The sequence below is a fragment of the Mauremys mutica genome, chromosome 3 (assembly GCF_020497125.1).
Source record: "Mauremys mutica isolate MM-2020 ecotype Southern chromosome 3, ASM2049712v1, whole genome shotgun sequence".
NCBI lineage: Eukaryota > Metazoa > Chordata > Testudines > Geoemydidae > Mauremys > Mauremys mutica.
In genome coordinates this window covers 172,930,327-172,952,937 of record NC_059074.1, presented here as the reverse complement: position 1 = coordinate 172,952,937, position 22,611 = coordinate 172,930,327, and the positions used below count along the sequence as shown (strand labels likewise).

General features: G+C 42.4%; 1 protein-coding gene across 7 annotated transcripts in view; it reads right to left on the bottom strand.

The window, feature by feature from the left end:
- The window catches only part of PLEKHH2 (pleckstrin homology, MyTH4 and FERM domain containing H2), a 130,402-nt gene that overhangs the window by 55,613 nt on the left and 52,178 nt on the right, over nucleotides 1–22,611 (bottom strand). For 6 of the 7 annotated variants that reach the window (XM_045010290.1, XM_045010291.1, XM_045010288.1 and 3 more), the window contains 9 exons: nucleotides 20,248–20,430; nucleotides 11,709–12,691; nucleotides 10,060–10,135; nucleotides 9,496–9,590; nucleotides 7,421–7,565; nucleotides 3,137–3,273; nucleotides 1,997–2,107; nucleotides 989–1,075; nucleotides 62–220 (listed from right to left, as the gene is read on the bottom strand). In XM_045010290.1, the coding sequence (XP_044866225.1) occupies nucleotides 62–220; nucleotides 989–1,075; nucleotides 1,997–2,107; nucleotides 3,137–3,273; nucleotides 7,421–7,565; nucleotides 9,496–9,590; nucleotides 10,060–10,135; nucleotides 11,709–12,691; nucleotides 20,248–20,430 (1,976 nt within the window). The remainder of the gene's footprint in view (nucleotides 1–61; nucleotides 221–988; nucleotides 1,076–1,996; nucleotides 2,108–3,136; nucleotides 3,274–7,420; nucleotides 7,566–9,495; nucleotides 9,591–10,059; nucleotides 10,136–11,708; nucleotides 12,692–20,247; nucleotides 20,431–22,611) is intronic. The other variant, XM_045010289.1, reaches the window with a different exon arrangement.

Here is a 22,611-nt window from a genome sequence, read left to right as displayed (position 1 = left end):
AAATATTTTTAAAAATAAAAACAGAATAAAAATACTTTGTCAGGGAAATAAGTGTCCCTACCTTGGTCAGCAATCCTTTCATGGCTGGCTTCACATCAGGCTGTATGAAAAGTGGACTAGCAGCCTGCACTTTAAGAACATTCTGCAGTACTTTGATCCACTCTTCTAAGATGTTGGGAGAATCTGCAGTCAGGTAGTATGTTCGTTTTTCTGTGATCAACTGAATAGTGACAGAAAAGATGCCTTCAGTTCTAGGAATATTATGCATTTCAACTTATTTAAACAATACATTTATTTACAAATACAAAATATTCGCAACATTTTTACTGTCACTTTTCAGAGTAGAACCGCTTAATGGCCATGCAGAGCAGGCGACCCCATAGTCAATGACATCTCATTTGAAAGATCCCCCTGTAGTAAATTACATGGAATTCATTTTACCTAAGTTGGAATCGCAACTGTTGGCATGTTAATCTGTGATTTCAGAGTGCTTGGAGCACAAAGCCATCTCATCCGGGTTAATGTTACAGGTAACAATCCTGCCTTCACAAGAATGTGAAAAAGATAACCCTATAGAGCAGGGGTCCCCAACGCGGTGCCCGCAGGCGCCTGGCCGGCGGTTAAGCATTCGCCGAAATATCACCGAAATTCGGCGACATTTCGGCAGCGACACCTCTCGATGACGCCGCTTGCTGCCAACAAGCGATGTCATCGAGAGGTGTCGCCCCCAAAATGCCGCCGAAATTCAGCTGCATTTTGGCGGATGCTCGACCGCTGCTAAGGTCCTTCGTCTGGCACCCGCCACATGAAAAGGTTGGGGACCACTGCTATAGTCTTTTCTAGCTCCAGTTTCTATGACTGAAACAATCCCTCCCCCCTCAGATGGAGGGCACTGACTGCCTCCAAAAGGAGACACATTTGGAGGAAGGGTCACTTTTAGGAGTGAAAAGAGAGGACCCTCTAAAAATACAATGAGACAAGGAAGCACCTGAACTGTTTGTTTTCCATCACCTCTTACAATGTGGCTGGATACGCTTAACTCAATTTGACCTTGTGGCTTTCGAATTACATCACTCTGTGTGAAAGAACATGAAAAAAAAGGATTATTCATCTGTAATAAAATACTGGTATAACACATTTAAGACTTGATCACTGGAAGTATCCAGCACGGGGCAGGCAAACTACAGCCGACAGGCCACATCCAACTCATCAGACCATTTAATCCAGCCCTCAGCTCCCGCTGCACCTCGGAGCCGGAGGGGGGACATGCTTCTGGGAGCTGTTTGCGGAAAGCACTGCCCAGAGCCTGCACCCCTGAGCCCTCCCCCCTATAATCCAATCCCCTGCCACAGCCCTGATCTCTCTCCCGCCCTCCGAACCCCTTGATCCAGCCCAGAGCCCCCTCTTGTACCTCAAGCCTGTCATCCCCAGCCCCACGCCAGAGCCCTCACCCTCCCCGTGCCCCAACACCCTGATCCCCCTCCCACCCTCTGAACCCATTGGTCCGAGCCCAGAGCACCCTTCTGCACCCCAAACTCCTCATCCCCACCCCCCCAGAGCCCACACTCCCAGCCAGAGCCCTCACACCCCTCCCCAGTACCCCAACCCACTGCCCCAGCCCTGATTCCCCTCCCACCATCCAAATCCCTCGGTCCCAAGCCTGTCATTCCCAGCCACACCCCAGAGCCCTCCCTGCCCGTACCCCAACCCGGAGCCTCCTCCCACACCCTGAACTCCTCATTTCTGGCCCCACCCCAGAGCCCGCACCCGCAGCCGGAGCCCTCACTCCCTCCCACCACTGACCTAGCAGGTACAGTACCCTCAAATCCCATAAGATAAAAGTTGAGGGTGCTCAACAGTTTGTGGGACTGGGCGCTTTATTATGAAATGTTTAATTTAATGTATTCAAATGAAGAAATGTATTTTTCCATCTGGCAATTTTACAGTCATTTAGAGGAATCGGGAACTAAACAGCAAACACGTTATTCATACTCACCGGAGATTTGTAGTACAATAACTCACCACCTTTGAGCACAAACCATCGTCGTTTCCAGGTTTTTACTTTGCCACCCATTTTTAACAAATATCCAGATTTTTCCAATGGCTCCTGATTATTTAAAATAAAAAATAAGTTATGTAATATATTATAACAAGGTATTTTGCCAAAGAAAAAATGCCTGCATGGTAAATAATAATTATTACAATACTTTGCCTTTTTATAGTAGAAAGATCCAGTTTTTACATGCATTAAGATTCATGCATGTGAGATAAAAAAGTATTTTCCCTATTTTACAGTTAGACAGGGGTACAGAGATTTTCCAAGTTACACAATAAGAGCTAAGAACAGAACGCAGGACTCTTGATTCCCAGACCTAGGCTCTAAGCATTATACAACATTTTCATTAAATAATAATGAAAACATTCCACATAAAGCTTGTAATTTTAAAAATATATATGCTCAGCCCCTAACTTCTGAGCCTAACCTACTGGACAGTCCCAGAGAATTGTAATTCCGCAGCTGCACACAAACACACCTTCAGTGCAAACTCCAGCAAAATAAAGCTCAAGGTTTTGCTCTATGTCAGGAATTGAGTGATATGGTCCTCATCCCCACTCAGCCAAGCGGCTTGGATACCCAGGCCACCACCATTAATACAAGCCATAGTGAGGAATAAAGGTGCAGCCCGTTACCCCACGCTGTGGGTTTGGATTCTGTGATCTGTGCAGCCTGCGGACCCACTGACCACACATCTGATATGCTCACAGTCCCCCATATCCTATGTGAGGAAGTTGCAGACACTCCATCCATGTATATCTTCTGTACTGTGTACAGGGTGGTATGTAATTCTCCCCACCCCTGACTCTCTAGTGGGGTCTCTGCTGTTGCTGCTACTGAGGCCACCCCTCTGTACACCCAACCTGGTTCTTCTACGCTGTGTTTAGATATTTCACACACAATAGGTCACCCCAAGTGTCTGATTTGTTACAGTCAGCATATGGGTCATTTAATGAATCTGAACACATTGCTACTTGTAATCATCACACTGTGTGCCAAGCAAACTTAGTACTGGGCTTTGTTAACATTTGGTGTAGAAGAAAGAAATACTATTATTCTTTACATAACTTTGGTACTCACATTTTTTCCACTATCACTAGATGAGGAACAGGTTTTAGGGAGTTTCTGCTCTGGCTCTGAATAGTCTGTATCTGTTGAGTAGGCATCAGGGGGAATAGCATAGTCGCTTTCTGAGGTCATAGAAGACAAAGACACACCTGAGCGAAAAAGGAAAAAAGATGCCATGTATATATTTCTTTGCCATTGTATTTTAGACATGAGAAATCGGGCATGGGTATGGAGGGAACAGCTGAGCTGGGGTTGTTGACAAACTAAAATATTAATAGCATTCCAGGGGGAATTAAATATTTTTGATGAGAATATCAAGCAGTGCAAGTAAATTCCTTAAAAGTAATATCAAAGTGTTTATTTAGGAATTTGGAAATGCTCCAGGCACATAAACATAAAGAATGCAAGGAGCAATGTGAAAAATGTCATATTCAAGAACCTGATTAAAAGCAATTTAATATTTACTGGTTGTAAAATATTCTTAAATGTCAACTTATTATCGGAATTCAAAGGAGAAGGTATATTGAGACAAATTAAAATTCCTCATATGGTCTACAGTTTTCAGCTACTGGAAAATAATTATTTAAACAGACTATTGTAAGTCATCAACTTTGGAAGACTTATTTGACTTTCAAGTGAAATCTGCAGCCACTGAAATTTACAGGGATCGACTCTTGGTTCCTCTGTGCAACTGCAGCAATGTAAAGGTCCTTAGAATGCCATAGAAACTCCTGGAGAAAACCTTAAAGCATAAGTGGATTCCCAAATGATATAGAATTGCTGCACCGAAGCCGCGGGACCAGCGAACCCTCCGCAGGAATGCCGCCGAAGGCTGCCTGCCTGCCACCCTCCCGGCGACCGGCAGAGCGCCCCCGCGGCATGCCGCCCCAAGCACGCACTTGGCGTGCTGGGGCCTGGAGCCGCCCCTGGGGGCAAACCAGAGCACTCTACACTTTAGCTATTCTCAGTGTGGAGAGCACCCAGGGAGCCATACCAGCCAGAGCACAAGTTAGAGCAGCCCTAAGGCTGCCAGGAGCCCATCATTAATTTCTTCACTTCCATAAATCAGGTTCACGTATATGACAATGTCTCTTTGTCACTCTCTAATCTTCAAAAACAGTGTTCTCTAACTCCATCTCTCTCTGACAATGTGCATAAGAGAGTGATCCTCAGCACCTCAACAATCAAATTGAATTAAACCATGAAACGGGGATCCACAATATGAACAGGCTGTTAGTTATGAATTAAAACTAAAATTATTCCAAATAGGAGTGCAAACAGTCCAGAAAGAAACAAAAATATAACACTGCCATATCCTGCTATCACTGCTTCATCTAAGAGCAAGATATCAGGAGAATCTTACTCTCAAAGGAACAAAAATTCCAGCGGAAATAATTCAGTGATTCCATAAAACCTTCAATTGACTACACTTGCCCATAATTTCAACAGCCACAGATCAAATATTAATTTTCTACCCAAAACACACTGAAGCCCATATTCCTTACAATCAAATGGGGCTACTTAATGACTTATGAATGAAGGAAAATATTTGGAATCTCTTGTTTATATATATATATGGCATTTAAAAGATTATATATATATAATATAAATAATCTTTTAAATGCCATCAGATTTAATTAGTTCTGTTAAATCACCACACTTAAGAGTTCTGCAGTAGATCATTAGCATTTCTGTACAGCATATTACGTCTCTGTCTATTTTTTGGTGATCAAGTGTAGGCTCTTCATGCTAAACCAGGGGTAGGCAACCTATGGCATGCGTGCTGAAGGTGGCACGCAAGCTGAATTTCAGTGGCACTCACACTGACCGGGTCCTGGCCACTGGTCCGAGGGGCTCTCCATTTTAATTTACTTGCCCTACTAGTCCAGACAAGTTAAATTTCTTAGACATTTAAAAACCCTTATTTATTTTACACACAACAATAGTTTAGTTATATATTATAGGCTTATAGAAAGAGACCTTCTAAAAATGTTAAAATGTATTACTGGCACGCAAAACCTTAAATTAGAGTGAATAAATGAAGACTCGGCACACCACTTCTGAAAGGTTGCCGACCCCTGTGCTAAACTATACATGATTTTTCTTTACTTTTTTTTCTTTATCATCTGGTCCTCTCAGGTAGTTGCCTGTATGGTAGATGAATTTCCCAAAGGTTTGTCTTGTGGTTAGATTGTAGATGGGCTGTCTAGGTTGCCTTTCCCTGCCACTCTTATTTTCTTTGACTTGCAATGAATGTGGGGAATTTTTGTACTGAGTCACTTATGAATAAGAGCCTGTGCAAATTTTTCCCTGCTAAAAAACCGTGTATTCAAATCCAGTTTCAGAATAAAAAAAAGTTTTAGCCCATGTCCACCTGCTTCTATGAAAAACCACATCCAATTTTTCCCCTGAATGATTCACTAATACAAACTCTTTGCTTATTCATCAAAATGGAAAAAAACACTCATTTTGAAATCTGAAAGTTTCCTTTAGAAAAGATTTACTTAAAACTACTGTTCAACTCTGAAGAGTTACTGTGTAACATTTGCACTGTAGCATTCTGTTTATTTTGTTTGATTAATTCCATATATTAGCTGATTTTACAAATAAAAATATTGTTTTTGTAACTTCCAGACCTGCAAATTCATCTGGGTTTTGAGACTCAAGCTGGGCTCTTTCCTCCTAAAATAATATCAGTAATTATGATACTATAGGCCAGTATACCCTCAGTTTTACCTGTGCAATCCCCCAATCTTCAAATTATGCATTATAAATAAGAACACGTGCTTAAGGCTGTGAAGAAAGACTTCTGAACGTGAAACAATGAGGGCTATCTTCTTGAGTCTCCAAAGAGACAGCATGAAACAATGGGCCAGATTCCACTATTGCCTACGATATTGTAAATCCGCAGTGATTCCAATCAATTCAACTAAGTTAGATTGGTGTAGAAACTAGCGTGAGAAGCAATTCAAGCCCAAAGCTTCGACAGGTATGAACTTAGCTATCAGCAAAGATAAATCTGGCAGGGAAGTGAGAGAAAGACTTAATCCCTTTTACACTAGTGCAATCCAACTACAGCATGGATTTGCACTGGCACAGCATAGGTGTAGCTACATAGGTGTAGCTACATCAGTGCAAGTAAGCCCTTAGATATCTTAGAGGGCAGTGGGCATGGTACAGAAATTTGGTATGAGAGAAACAAACCCAGTCAGGGAGGGCTTCAATACTTGCCAGAATGGGAGCACTTTAACAGTTATGTTCTGTTTCACCCTATCAGAGGACCAACCAACCAAACCAAATTGAGGAGAAAGAATTAGGTTAAGGACAATTCTAGAAAGCAAGAATGTTGTATACATTCTTTGCAAGGCAGATCATTATTGTGGAAACTTAACGGGGGCCTGTGGTTGGCACTCAAATTCAGTTAATCCATTGACTACATGTGCCTGAGTGTGACATAAGTGAAACTCTAGTTAGTTAGCCACTGACCTTGTCCAATCAGAGTTAGTAAATAACAATAATATTTTGATATCTGTAACACTATACTATCAGAGGATTTCAAAGCAATTTACCAACAGAAAATTAAGCCTCACTTCACCCCGTGAGGTAGGTAAGTGCTACTCCCTTTTTGCAGATGGGGAAAACACAAACAAATGGAGGGTAATAGACACTTGTGTGCCAGGGACTAACTTCAGTTCAGCCTCTTCCTCTCTTTGCACAGGTCTCAGGGGATGCACTGTAAAACTGACTGTTTCAGAGGCAGAGAGGATGGAGAATGCCTTTAAGAAGATGGGCTTCACACTCTGAGATCACAGAACTGAACTGAATTCCTTTGCTGTCTGATTAGGTTAAATTATTACCTTTGTGTTATAAACTTAAGGAAAATATTTTGCTGACTCTCACTATATTTTTCTGCTGAATTATTCTATCTAGTTACAGTCAAAGGTTACAGAAAATCCATGACAGGGCAGGGAACAGAACCCAGATCCCTTGACACCGCACCTTGTGCTTTAATCACAAAATCATCTTTCCCCTCAAATGACAAGAAGATACTACAGTAATGCCTTAGAAATACATATAAGTATTGGTAATCATAAAAAGGAAAGCTGCCCATTCTCCTGCCAGTTTGCTTTGGTTTCAGCTTGGATATGTGAAAAGTATAACAAACGAGCTAGATCCATGTTCAAGGCATCCATATTTTAAAAAGGAGAAACTCATTGATATAAAGAATAAACATTGCACGTGCTCCAAAATCATATTAAGCCTCTCAAAATATTTGTTTTTATGGTTTCTGCCCACCTCGTTTCATGGCCCTGGGGCTACCTGGGCCACTTCTACTTCGAGAGTCTGATTCTGAGGTCCGTGAGCTGGATCGGGAGCTATCTTCTTCCTCTGATCCCGAAGAGTCATCTAAGAACGGGCTGTTGCTTATTTGAGTTGCTTTCTACAGAAATTAACACACATTCTTTGAAACTTTATGCAAAATATATTACTTTATGGATGTATTTATTTTATTGGCTTTTAAAACAGCCTACTGCTGCAACAGGCACTATAGATGCCTACCATGCTAAAGATTTAATTGCAACAATTAAAACAAAGCAAAACCAAACCAAACCCTTACCACTGATCATATACATCGCCCACAATAAAGGGTGGTATAAATACTAAAATTATTGGCCCTAGCATTGTTGCCAGGAAATCTTACTAGGCCAACTACCACAGGAGATGTAAAACAAAACAAAAAAACCCGCAAATTAAACCAGCTTAAAAATACCTAAACTTTACCTTGTGCCCCAGTACCCACCAAACTTTTCTCTGGTGCATCAACAAGAAAACATAAGTATGAGGATGAGTATATTTCACTTTACAAATAAAATTCAGAGGGCATGATTTAGCAGTCACCTATGGTCTAAGTTCTGGTTGAAGGTGTGCACTACTGCCTTCTGGAGAACCTGTGTTCCGGCAGACTGAGGTGGAGGTTGGCTAACTCAAAACTATGGTGAGGCTTCTCTATAGGCCCTGAATGAAATTAACACTGGGGGAATGTTCTGAGGCAGGGCTAAAAGTGAGGCAGCCACTGATCCAACATTAAACATGCATGTACAGATGACTCCTGTTCTTGGCAGGAATCATCTGCACGGCAGGATGTGTGTGGGGTCACTCCTTGACAGAATACAGAAACTCATTAATGCTTTTGCAGCATGTGTATCTGCTAGGGTTGCCAACTTTCTGACCGAACAAAACCAAACACCCTTGCCCCGCCTCTTCTCTGAGGCCCCACCTCGCTCACTCAATCCCCCTTCCCTCCATCACTTGCTCTCCCCCACGCTCACTCGCTCATTTTCACCAGGCTGGGAAGGGTAGGGGAGGGTCCATTTTCGACCAGGTATTCAGTTGAAAATTGGACACCTGGCAACCCTAATTCTGCCAGTTTCATCAGGAAAGGGTATTCTGCTCAATTACAATTATTTGGCTCTGTATGACATGATCTTGTACATTCAATAGTTAAACTTGCAAGTAATGGGCTTTGTGCAGGGGGCAAGCAGTAGCAACAATCTGTAGCAATCAGCCCTCCTTGTCCCAAGTTATAAAATGCCAGCGGAGCCACTCCACAGATCCTACTGCAGCTTTTCATGGAAGGGGTGGGTTTGGCTGGTGGCTCCCATTTACATCAGATCCACCAGGCACATAGCTCTGCCCTGCCACACCTCAAATTTCTGTGCATGCTACATCAGATAAAGCTCTCATGCAGCACAGCTCCATAGCATATGGAGAATAGGGATGGCCTTTATGGGCTCTTAGCATCTGCATTACCTCTGCACAGCACTGGAACTCTACCGGTTCCACTGCATTTAGATTGTACTGCAGTTCTTTCTTGAGCCCCAGGATTCGGCACATAAGTAGCAATATTCAACTGAAAACCCCCAACACCTATCTATTACATCATTTCTGTTTAAAAACATACATCTCTTCAAATTACAAGAGGCTGCCAGGAAACAAATAATGTTCTGATTAGATTCTGCAAGCTTCTGAAAACAAATAGCTTTGGCATTGACACAAAGACCCTTCTAGATCTAAACGTGTAATTACAGCTTTGCACACAATGCAGCTCTTTCAATAATTAACAAGCCCTGGGAAAACCAGTACGGGCCACAACAAAAATTGACACAGGCTTATAACAATTTATAAGCAACAACAATTTATTTTCTGGACATTTGACATTTCCATTACTTCTGGGTTTTTTATGGTCTCTAAACATGATCTTATGACAAATTTGGCAAAGTGCCATCAAGCATAAAATGCCAAGTTCTTGAATGTGGAGCCTAACAGTATGGCTTTTCACACAGTTTTCTTTTAAACAACAATAAGATTACCCCTTTCAGAGTTGTGTAGACTGGAGTGGTCATGTTCTTGTATATCAAAGAAGTGTATAGTCCAGATATGGTATACGAAGCTATAGAAGCAGTACCTGAAATACATAGCATAAAACACAATTCTTTAAAATTACCCTTCAAAATTATTTAAAACATTTGGTTGGATTCTGATGTCACACCACTGTAGTTTTATTGTCTTTACTACAGTTACTCCTAAATTATACTGGAATAATGGGGTATGAGAAAATCATAATCAAGACCACTAGTCTTTTTGTAATGTAAGTACATTCTCTCTCTCTTTTGATGTCTGGTTACATAATCTTCACCAAGAATTCCAAAGAAAGTTAGAGGGAATTAAGGACTATAATGAATTTGTATTTAAGAGGCAATTATTCAAGAATAGGTGATAGAAGTATTGAAAAGGTTAAATCTGTTTTACCATATCTTAAAGAAAAAATCCAAAGAAATCTTCAGAGGCATATTTTAGAGGCGCCTGGGACAACTGGCCCCTTATAAATTACAGTAAGCAGAGGATTTTGGCTGTTGGTACAAAGACCCACTTACTTTTGTTAAAAGAGTCCATGTTGAAAGCTTCAGACATTCGTAAACCTGACTTGGCTACAGCATAAATTCTGCTTTCCTAACATAAAAGCAGAAATGTTTTACTGTAGATATTAGGAAATGAAAGGTATTTCTTCCTCAAACCTTCCCTTTGCCCTCACACCGCTACAAATATGTGATATAGCAGAGTTATCAGTGGTGGCTGAAATGTGACTACACCACTCACCAGACCAGTGGTTTCTTTCAATCTTGTCCCATACAACTCTTGCCTGTGTACTAGGGAGTTATTTGTTTTTAATACTAAAATCAGTTCCTCAAAGAGTAACAGGGAGAGAACAGTCTATGCTAGAAGACTAGATGTTATCTACAAAGGGAGGCTATGGAAGTTGCTTTTCACCATAAGCTTTTCAAACTATGGTAGCAAAAACCCATACTGAAAAACTTCACACATACAAACCGTTAAAGTAACATTAAAGTATGCTCATCTCTGACCTAACCCCCCAGCACCAACAGGCCAGGTACTCGTATTACCCTTTGATTTCAGTTTCTGCACTAGGTGGGCATAACAAGGTAAATCATTGGCAAGAGAAGACTTTACATTTTCAGCCTGGAAGGAGCTGGCTCAGAACTAAGTAATTTTAAGGAGACAACTAAACCAAAGTATTAAAGTCTGACCGCTTGTCTCATGATGTAAAATTTGTATATTAATTCTATTACATTTTAAAACAATTTTTTAATATCTCACTGGAAGTGTAAAATTCTTCTGTAAGCAGTGAATTACTACTACTACAGTTTAAGAAATTTCTCTGAACAACTAATGGGACTAACAACTTCTTTAAATACGGTCTGTTGTGCCAATCTATATTTACAATTCTTTAATTCACGAATTATTGGCCTGGATTGTATTGCCTAGTTTTTAGAGCAAAGGATTTGGAACCAGGAATCCTAGTTCTATGGTCATAAAAAAAAGTCAGTGGTTAGAATCATTATCTAACTGTGTGTGCACAAATGAACACATGAAAATTAGATATGACTTTTTCAACAATTGGTTCTCTATATCAATGGTCTCCAAACTTTTTTGATCACGCATCCCATCAGTAAAAAATTTTTGAGCACGCACCCCCTACTCCCAGCCGAACTGTGGAAATAAAAATAAATAAATAAATAAATAAAAAAAGCCACTCAGACTCCCGGCCGAACTGCTGAGGGAGGGAGGGGGGGGAAAAAAAAGCAGCGCTGCTCCAGTGGCGCTCCTCCTGCCGTGCACTCCGCAGGATCCTCTTGCGCACCCCACTTTGGAGACCACTGGTCTACATACAAAAAAATGGTTATACATTTTTATATGGTATTTTCAAAGCAAAGAGCTCATCAGCCCATGAATAGGAGAATGGATGTTGAATGTATGCAATTTAAATATTTCACTGATATGATTTACTCCGTATTCTTCTGCAAAAGAAAAAATACAAGATCCTAGAATAGGTGTTAAAATTGAACTTGCTCCTGAGGATTTGATAATCTCAGTTGGTGTTATGCCAACAAATCATATTCCCACCATAGACACAGGGAATGAGAAAGGTACAGGAGAGAAAAGTGTAATAAAAGCAACAAAATGAGTTAATTTAAATCAGTAAAAAATATTTAATTATATTTACCCAGGAGGGGAATCGATGCAGAGGAGGAGTAGGGGGTTTGTTGCTAATTGCCTTCCTTGTTATATCACTGGACTCCTGGTTTTCTGCACTCTGTGCCTCAAAAGAGTCATAGGTAAATGCTCCCTCATAATCAATCTCCATTTTCTCTAAAATGTCAGCATTTTCCCCATCCAGCAGGTCGATGTCTGTTTCCTGAGGTCTCAAGGGCCGTATCATGCTTATAGCATTTCTATTTCCATCAAACATTCTGTCAGAACTCAGCTGGGGTTGGCTTAAGTGCTTTTTTGCCAATGCTACACTTATACTAAAAACACTGGGAGTCCGCAACTTTGGAGTTGGCAAATTTGATGGAGAATTTGATTGTGTTGCACACTGAGAATCTGTTGAAGATGTCACAACTGGATGCTTAGGTATTAGAGCAGGGGTTAAAATTGGACTTGGGGTATTTGCTTCACTGGATGAGGATGAATAATCTAATCTCTGAGACTGAAATTTCTTATTCAGTTCATCTGAAGAGCTATCTTGGTCTTTTCTACCTAAGGCCTCAGAACTGCTCTTTCCAAGTAGATTGTTCTGACTTTTCCGCTGAGATCCTTGCTGCCAGGAATATAGCTTTTTGTGCTCGGATCTCTGAACCGCAAAATTCTCTTCTTCAAATAGAGAACTACTATCATCAGATGCTGTCAAATACATTTCACTCCCAATTCTGCTGTATCTTGTGCTTTCTTCAGATGTCTGACTTGAAAGGGTAGATGCACGCCTGGATTTTGGTCTTTTATTACCTCCTTCATCTTCATCTGAGCTCCAGTCACTTCCTGTAATGCATGAGTTCTTTGATATACTACTATCTATATCTTTTGATGAATAGCTTGTTATTGCATTTTTATTTTGTTCTGATCCACAGGAGCTTTGCTGTAATGACCTCTGACCTTTATTGCTGTCATGTGCAAGAGCAGCAAGAGATGTTTGCTGGGGTTTTTTCTCTAGAAAAGAAATACATAAATTTGACAAAATTACTTTTAATAAAGTTAGCTGTTAAAGCAATTTATAATCAGAACTGCAAGTTTAATGTAGTTAAAGTTAAGTTCATTTAATTTTTGGTGGATGTTGTAAAAATAAACCTGAAGGAAACTACTACACATATTCTGCAAAAAGAACAGGAGTACCTGTGGCACCTTAGAGACTAACAAATTTATTTGTACATAAGCTTCGTGGGCTACAGCCCACTTCATCGGATGCATAGACTGCAACATACAGCAAGAAGATATTTATACATACAGAGAACATGAAAAGGTGGAAGTAGCCATACCAACTGTCAGAGGCCAATCAACTGAGATGAGCTATCATCAGCAGGAGGAAAAAAAACTTTTGAAGTGATAATTGAGATGACCCACAGAAGGTGTGAGGATACTTAACACGGGGAAATAGATTCAATTCGTGTAATGGCCCAACCATTCCCAGTCTCTGTTCAAACCTAAGTTAATTGTATCTAATTTGCATATTAATTCAAGTTCAGCAGTTGCTCTTTGGAGTCTGTTTTTGAAGTTTTGTTGTTGTAAAATTGTCACCTTCAAGTCTGTTACTGAGTGGTTAGAGAGGTTGAAGTGTTCTCCTACTGTTTTTTGAATGTTATGATTCCTGATGTCAGATTTGTGTCCATTTATTCTTTTGCGTAGAGACTGTCCGGTTTGGCCAATGTATATGGCAGAGGGGCATTGCTGGCACATATCACGTTGGTAGACGTGCAGGTGAACGAGCCCCTAAAGGCGTGGCTGATGTGATTAGGTCCTATGATGGTGTCACTTGAATAGATATGTGGACAGAATTGGCATCTGGCTTTGTTGCAAGGATAGGTTCCTGGGTTAGTGTTTAGGTTGTATGGTGTGCGGTTGCTGGTGAGTATTTGCTTCAGGTTGGGAGGCTGTCTGTAAGCAAGGACTGGTTTGTCTCCCAAGATCTGTGAGACTGAGGGATCATCTTTCAGGGTAGGTTGTAGATCTTTGATGATGCGCTGGAGAGGTTTTAGTTGGGGGCTGAAGGTGACGGCTAGTGGCATTTTGTTACTTTCTTTGTTGGGCCTGTCCTGTAGTAAGTGACTTCTGGGTGCTCTTCTGGCTCTGTCAATCTGTTTTTTCCACTTCAGCAGGTGGATATTGTAGTTTTAAGAATGCTTGATAGAGATCTTGTAGGTGTTTATCTCTGTCTGAGGGATTGGAGCAAATGCGGTTGTATCTTAGAACTTGGCTGTAGACAATGGATCGTGTGGTGTGTCCTGGATGGAAGCTGGAGGCATGTAGGTAAGTATAGCGGTCAGTAGGTTTCTGATATAGGATGGTGTTTATGTCACCATCGCTTATTAGCACAGTAGTGTCTAGGAAATGGACCGCTTGTGTGGATTGGTCTAGGCTGAGGTTGATGGTGGGATGGAAATTGTTAAAATCATGGTGGAATTCTTCGAGGGCTTCTTTTCCATGGGTCCAGATGATGAAGATGTCATCAATGTAGCGCAAGTAGAGTAGGAGCATTAGGGGACGAGAGCTAAGGAAGCGTTGTTTGAAGTCAGCCATAAAAATGTTGGCATACTGTGGGGCCATGCAGGTACCCATAGCAGTGTCGCTGACTTGAAGGTATATATTGTCCCCAAATGTGAAATAGTTGTGGGTGAGGACAAAGTCACAAAGTTCAGCCACTAGGTTTGCTGTGATATTATCGGGGATACTATTCCTGATGGCTTGTAGTGCTGGGGCCGGTTTTATTCAATATCTTCATTAACGATCTGGAGGATGGTGTGGACTGCACCCTTAGCAAGTTTGCAGATGACACTAAACTGGGAGGAGTGGTTGATACGCTGGAGGGTAGGGCTAGGATACAGAGGGACCTAGACAAATTAGAGGATTGGGCCAAAAGAAATATGATGAGGTTCAACAAGGACAAGTGCAGAGTCCTGCACTTAGGACGGAAGAATCCCATGCACTGCTACAGACTAGGGACCGAATGGCTGGGCAGCAGTTCTGCAGAAAAGGACCTAGGGGTTACGGTGGACGAAAAGCTGAATATGAGTCAACAGTGTGCCCTTGTTGCCAAGAAGGCTAATGGCATTTTGGGTTGTATAAGTAGGGGCATTTCCAGCAGATCGAGGGATGTGATCATTCCCCTCTACTCAGCACTGGTGAGGCCTCATTTGGAGTACTGTGTCCAGTTTTGGGCCCCACACTACAAGAAGGATGTGGATAAATTGGAGAGAGTCCAGCGGAGGGCAACAAAAATGATTAGGGGGCTGGAGCACATGACTTATGAGGAGAGGCTGAGGGAACTGGGATTGTTTAGTCTGCAGAAGAGAAGAATGAGGGGGGATTTGATAGCTGCTTTCAACTACCTGAAAGGGGGTTCCAAAGAGGATGGATCTAGACTGTTCTCAGTGGTAGAAGATGACAGAACAAGGAGTAATGGTCTCAAGTTGCAGAGGGGGAGGTTTAGGCTAGATATTAGGAAAAACTTTTTCACTAGTAGGGTGGTGAAGAACTGGAATGGGTTAGCTAGGGAGGTAGTGGAATCTCCTTCCTTAGAGGTTTTTAAGGTCAGGCTTGACAAAGCCCTGGCTGGGATGATTTAGTTGGGTTTGGTCCTGCTTTGAGCAGGGGGTTGGACTATATGACCTCCTGAGGTCCCTTCCAACCCTGAGATTCTATGATTCTATGATCTTTGTGTGGAATGATGGTGTAGATCGCTTCTACATCCATAGTGGCCAGGATGGTGTTTTCTGGAAGATCACCAATGGATTGTAGTTTCCTCAGGAAGTCAGTGGTGTCTCGAAGATAGCTGGGAGAGCTGGTAGCGTAAGGCCTGAGGAGGGAGTCCACAAAGCCAGACAATCCTGCTGTTAGGGTGCCAATGCTTGAGATGATGGGGTGTCCAGGATTTCCAGGATTATGGATCTTGGGTAGCAAATAGAATACACCTTCTTAGGGTTCTAGGCATGTGTTTGTACAGATCTGTTCCTGTGCTTTTTCAGGGATTTTCTTGAGCAGATGGTGTAGTTTCTTTTGGTAATCATCAGTGGGATCAGAGGATAATGGCCTGTAGAATGTGGAGGTAGAGAGCTGCCTAGTAGCCTCTTATTCATATTCGAACTTATTCATGATGACGACAGCCCACGAAAGCTTATGCTGAAATAAATTTGTTAGTCTCTAAGGTGCCACAAGTATTCCTGTTCTTTTTGCGGATACAGACTAACATGGCTGCTACTCTGAAACCTACACATATTCTGGAATGTCAATAGGGATAGTTATGAACGTGTACTTGAAAGAAAGTAGAAATGGCATTTACCAAGGAACTGTAACAGAAACCATTCTTATATGTAGTGGTCTATCCAAAAAAATAAGAATAATAATGATGAATGTAACAAGGGAGAGCAAGATGTGCCAAACTTTAAAAGAAACCAGATATGCAAGAATTTTTATGCTGAAGAGGACACATGCACTTACCCACATTAATAAATCTTAAAGATTATAAAGCTTTTCAAAATGTAGGAAAGAAAAAGTGTGAAGATTAGATTAAGAATCAAAATATTCCGAGCTTCTATGTTATAGTTAGAAATCCCTTCTGCATGCCACTGTTTCACTCCGAGGGCTGAACACTTAAGACCCACTGGTGTCTTAAGGAAAATATTTAGGAAAAGACATTCTGTTCAGATATAACTCTGCTTGTATTGTCTGTAACTCTTTCCCCCATTTTTGTTATTACATTAAAACATGATCATTTAGAATTAGTGTATAGCACTGTTGTCTAGTGGTTAGAACAGGATATTTGGACTCTGGGGAATAGGTTCTGTTTCTGACCCTGCCACTTAAATCTTTGTCCTTCAGTTTCTTCCTCTGTAAAAATGAGATATGCATCCACTTTTGTAATGCACTTTAGGATCCTTGAATGACAGGGTCTATATGAATATTACCTGTCCCAAATGCTCATTTCCTATTTGGAACAGGACAATTAGCAGCTGTAAAGTAAATTTGATGTCACAAGCAATGTTTTAAGACTTCAAATGGGGAATAAGAAGCAGGAGTAACCATCCTGTTTTCTCAGGGAGTCACAGGCCTGGTCTACACTACGAGTTTATCTCGAATTTAGTAGCGTTAAACCGAATTAACCCTGCACACGTCCACAAAACAAAGCCTTTTATTTCAATATAAAGGGCTCTTAATATTGATATCCGTACTTCTCCCCGATGAGGGGAGTAGCGCTGAAATTGGTATTGCCATTTTGAATTAGGGTTAGTGTGGCCGCAATTCGACGGTATTGGCCTCCGGGAGCTATCCCACAGTGCACCATTGTGACCGTTCTGGACAGCAATCTGAACTCAGATGCACTGGCCAGGTAGACAGGAAAAGCCCTGCAAACTTTTGAATTTCATTTCCTGTTTGCCCAGCATGGAGAGCTGATCAGCACAGGTGACCATGCAGTCCCAGAATCAAAAAAGAGCTCCAGCATGGACGGTACGGGAGATACTGAATCTGATCTCTGTATGGGGAGATGAATCTGTTCTATCAGAACTCCGTTCCAATAGACGAAATGCCAAAACATTTGAAAAAATCTCCAAGGCCATGAGGGACAGAGGCCACAACAGGGACTCAACACAGTGCTGCGTGAAACTTAAGGAGCTGAGACAAGCATTCCAGAAAGCCAAAGAATCAAATGGACACTCGCGGAGGGAGGGGCGACTGATGGCTGTAGCTATCCCACAGTCCCCACACTCTCTGAAAACCATTTGAATTCTTGGCTGAGCTCCCAAAGCCGGAAAGGTCAAAAACATTGTCACGGGTGGTTCATGGTATATGTTGTCAGCCCCCTCCCTCCACCCCGTGAAAGCAAAGAGAAAAAAATCATTTCTCGCCTTTTTTCAATGTCACCGTATGTCTACTGGATACTGCTGGCAGACGCGGTGCTGTGCACTACACAGCAGCATCCCCTTCTCTTCCCTTGCGGACGGCAGACGGTACAGTAGGACTGGTATCCGTCATCATCGTCCCATGAGTGCTCCTGGCTGGCCTCGGTGAGGTCGGCCGGGGGCACCTGGGCAAAAATGGGAATGACTCCCGGTCATTCTCTTCTTTAAGTTTTGTCTAATGGAGATTCAGTCCTGCCTGGAATATCATGGCAGCTGGAGGCTTCTCCCTCAGGCTGCTCTCCCCAGTCTGCAGCACCGCGCAGTCGTGCCTGCCCCTTGCTACCAGGGCTCACAATCAGATACTGAGACCTCTACATTTTGCTGCAAATAAAAAAATTAAGCTGCCGTTTAGAACTGTCTCCCAACATACATATCCTGGGACATTTTGTATTTTACCAGTGTCAACCAAAGGCCCATACACAAATGGAGATTCAGTCCTGCCTGTGCTTCTATCCTAGTGCTTGTCACAGATTCCCATTTTCAGCTATCGGCTGAGTAAGTGCAGAATGGTGGTTCACTCTACTTTGCTGTAAGCCAACCACCCTCCTCTCCCCCCCACTTTGATCTCTGCTAGCTGAGGCAATAAAGTCAATGTTGTTTCTTATTCATGCATTCTTCATTACTTCATCACACAAATGGGGGGATAACTGCCTCAGTAGCCCAGGAGGGGTGGAGGAGGAGGGAAGCAACGCGTGGGGTTGTTGCAGGGGCACCCCCTAAAATGGCATGCAGCTCATCATTTCTGTGGGATATCTGGGGCTCTGACCCGGAGCGGCCGTTTGCCTCTCTGGTTCTTTAGTAGGGTTGCCTGATATTTTAGGCAGGACTGACTCTCTATTAGACAAAACTTAAAGAAGAGAATGACCTGGGGAGTCATTCCCATTTTTGTCCATGCGCCCCCGACCAACCTCACCGAGGCCGGCCAGGAGCACCCATGACAGCAGCAGACAGTACATTATGATTGGTAACCGTCTTTGTCAACTTGCAAAGCAGCAGACGGTACAGTAGAGCTGGTAACCGTCTTTGCTAACTTGCAAAGGCAAGGGGATGCTGCTGTGTAGCACTGCAGTACTGCGTCTGTTAGCAGCATCCAGTAGACATATGGTGACAGTGAAAATAGGCTGAATGGGCTCCATGGTTGCTGTGCTATGGCGTCTGCCCGGGCAATCCAGGGAAAAGGAAGCAAAATGATTGTCTGCCGTTGCTTTCACGGAGGGAGGATTGACTGATGACATTTACCCATAACCACCCACGACAAATTTTTGGCCCCATCAGGCACTGGGATCTCAACCCAGAATTCCAATGGGCGGGGGAGACTGTGGGAACTATGGGATAGCTACCCACAGTGCAACGCTCCGGAAGTCAACGCTAGCCTCGGTACATGGATGTACGCCGCCGAATTAATGTGCTTAGTGTGGCTGCGTGCCCTTGACTTTCTGTTTCCAAAAATCGGTTTCTGTAAAATCGGAATAATCCCGTAGTGTAGACAAACCCACAGTCTCAATGCTGCTACAAAGAGGAAACAAACTGCACTGTGTCTATATCTGTCACAGTGTACTCACTCCAGTGTGTTGACATAACTATACCACTGGGCACATTGCGGTGGGGAGAGGGTGCAGAATGGATTCAAGATGGTGCAGTTGCAGAAAATGGTGGTAAAGTGCACAGGCACAGGGAAGGGGGTGTCTTATGCTACTGCTTCTTTGCGCTAGTATTCAGGGCAAGCCATTATCTCACCCATTTTAATTACAATATACTGAGTTTATATTGCTGAGCTTGGGTTTAAAATTGATATTAGGACAGCAGCGCTAACATATAGAAAACAAATGGAAAAAGTGAATGCAAAAACTTAGAGTGAATATTTAATTTAGCTCATTCCTTATAAACTTTAAAAAAATCTTTTGAAGTTAGACCCTAATCTTGCAGTTGAAACCAAAGGGGTGGAGCCCTGCACCTGTGCAAAGCCCAGAGACTTGTGGAATTCTGCAAAGTCATAAAGCTCTGCCACAGCAGATCAAATTGTAAGACTAAAGCCTTAATACTGTTAGATGCTCTCCCTACCTAGAGTATGTTAATTAAGAGCTTAGGCTGAAATTGAAGTCTTAATTCAAGTAATATGTATCAATTTAAAAACAGATTGAACATATATTTAGATGGATTTCATTATTTTTTCTTGTCAACTAACAGCTCTGAGTATATCCCTTCATTACAGTAAATTTTACAACCTCTTTTGCACTATAGGGCTGCATCTTGTTTTCTGATATTATTGAAATTAATGACCACTATAGAATAAATTGGGATAATCTAATCCAAGGCCCCAAAGCAACCTCCTCTTCTAACGGATACAGCAGTGATCCATCAGCGTATGCTAACAGCAAAATATTTAAGCAATATACTAATTCTATATCAGAAGATTTCTAATAATACAGACTGTCTTGCGAGAGAGATGAGTGTGAAACAAAGGCTACAGCGTGTCCTTTTTGAAGTCCTTTTGTCCTGTTTTGAAGAAGACTATTCTTGAACATAGCTATGTTTAAAGCAATTTTAATTTTCCACTAATTTCTTCCAGAATAAAATTAGATCAGGGATAAATACCTAATATGTTATTACCGTCGCTTAATTCTGATTCTTTACATGATGGTTTGCTTATTTCATCAAATTTAATAGCTTGCTGAGGACTTCTTGCTCTGTTCAAAAAGCATCCAAAAGTCAAACTGCTTAGTCGCTGGCCTTCCCCAGGTTTGTGTGTTGAAGGGACACATTTCTTCCCCATAATTTCTGCAAGTGTAGTAATTCATAAATTTAGTGTTAACAGGTTATGACGGCATATGCTAATAGGTTTTACTCTTACACAGTCTTAAGTATATTATCATTTTTAAAAACCGTAATAAAACTAAACTAAATATTTTGATATTAGAAATAAAAACCTTATTGAAATCAAACTTGGAAACTAAATTTCCACTTACTAAAGAAATATGATTCTCCTTCTAGAAAGTAAAGAGTGGAGATAAACAATTTCTTTTTAAAAATTTACAACAGAAAGATGTATTCTGAGAGAGAAAGGGTAAAAAAGATAGTGACAATAAAGTCACAGCAGAATAACCTTGGGTATTATGTTTGCAGTTCAGCCTACGTATCAATCCAGTATACACCCAAACATGATAAAAGCAGACCAACTGTAAACATGCAAGGATTTATATGGTTCCCTATTTCTTCCAATTTTCAAGGGATAATTGAGAAGGATAGGTCTAAAGTAAAAATTAGGCTCAACCTAATGACACTTTCTAAAAATAAGTGGGGTAACTCTCTTCTAGAAAAGGAAAATGTTCACTAATCATAGCCAGGGAACTCTTTGTGAGAAAAAACTATAGACTGATAGCTTTAAAAAAAAAAGTGGTAACTCCTGCTCTAAACACGAAAAGAGGAGTAAAAAGAGAGAACTGTCAAGATCTTTGTGATAGAGTCCTCTCAAAATGCCTGGATAAAAAGGCAGAACTGGATTAGATGCCCTATGGTACAAAATATAGCCACAATACTAGTAATTTAGGAAATATACATAGTGGATCTTCCTGATCACCAGGGGATCAAGAGCACAATTAAGGAAGACAAGGACATTATTTAGAAGTTACATGGTTTCTTCTGTTTTTACCACAGAGGATGATACCTACTCCAGACCCATAGGCGGCAGGTTCGTATAATTTTTGGTGGGGCCCAAAATGGTGGTGTCCCCCCCCCTCCGCTCTCACCCTGTAAGCTGATATAAAATGAAGCTACAATGCGTCAGCACTACAAGATTACAAGGGTCAATTAAAAGTGGAAAGTCAGAAGCAGCACTTGCCTGCTTTAATATACAGTATTAAATTTTGTTGCACCTGTTGTGACAAAGTGGGAATGTTCTTAATGTTTTCTCTGAATACTGTGTGGGTGCCTCAGTTTCCCCTGCAAAGTGCCAACTGACGGTGTTGGGGACAAAGAGATCAGGTGGCCTCCTTGTCCGGAAGAGACACAAAGGCCAGATGAGGGAGTGTCAGTTTGGAGCTGGCTGGGGAAATCGGGAGAGGCCCAGAACTTGGGTCTGGGCTCCCCACCCCCCAAGATGGACCTGACTGAGGGGTCCTGTTTTCTGTATCTACAAGCTCTGTTTTAGACTGTGTTCCTGTCATCTAATAAACCTTCTGTTTTACTGTCTGGCTGCTGGCAGCCGAGGACCTGGAGAGCCCCCTGGACCTGCTGCTCTTCAGCCTCACGGTGCCCTGGCCCAGCCCCGGCAGGAGGGAAGGCAAGGATCTCCGGCTGCGGGGCTACCTGCTCAGCACCGATGAACCAGCCGGCCGCTCACCTCCTCACACACTCCAGGAGCCCCTCGCCGCCATCGCAGCCCCGGGCTCGGCTCCAGGGGACCCCGTTTCCGTCCCTCCCCAGCTCCTCACACACACTGGGTAGGGGCCGCCCAGAGGATTCAGGGGGCCTGGGGCAAAGCAATTTTGGGGGCCCCTTCCATAAAAAAAAGTTGCAATACTATAGTAACATGTATTTGGAAATGTAAAAAATAACTAGTGAAAATTAATTTGTAATAATTTGAAAAAACACCAAATACATTATTTAAAAACATTAAATGCTTTACTGGTCTGTCTACATTTGCAATTACATAATGGGCTGTTGCTGGGTGATGGTTGGTGCCAATGGGCTGTCACTGCCTGGAGGTGGTGCTGCTGTTGCCCAGGGCTGGGTGGGGAGCTGGGCTCTGGGGGGTGCCTGGCTCACAGGGGCTGGGCTCAGGACTGTGGGGAGATGGGGTCGGAGGTTGTCTGGCTCAGAGGGGCTGGGCTCGGAGCTGGGGTCAGGGCTGTGGGGGGAATGGGTACAGGGGGATGTCCGGATCAGATGGGCTGGGCTCAGAGCTGGGGGTCAGGGCTGTGAGGGGGATGGGGCCGGGGGTGTGCCCAGGTCCGAGGGGCT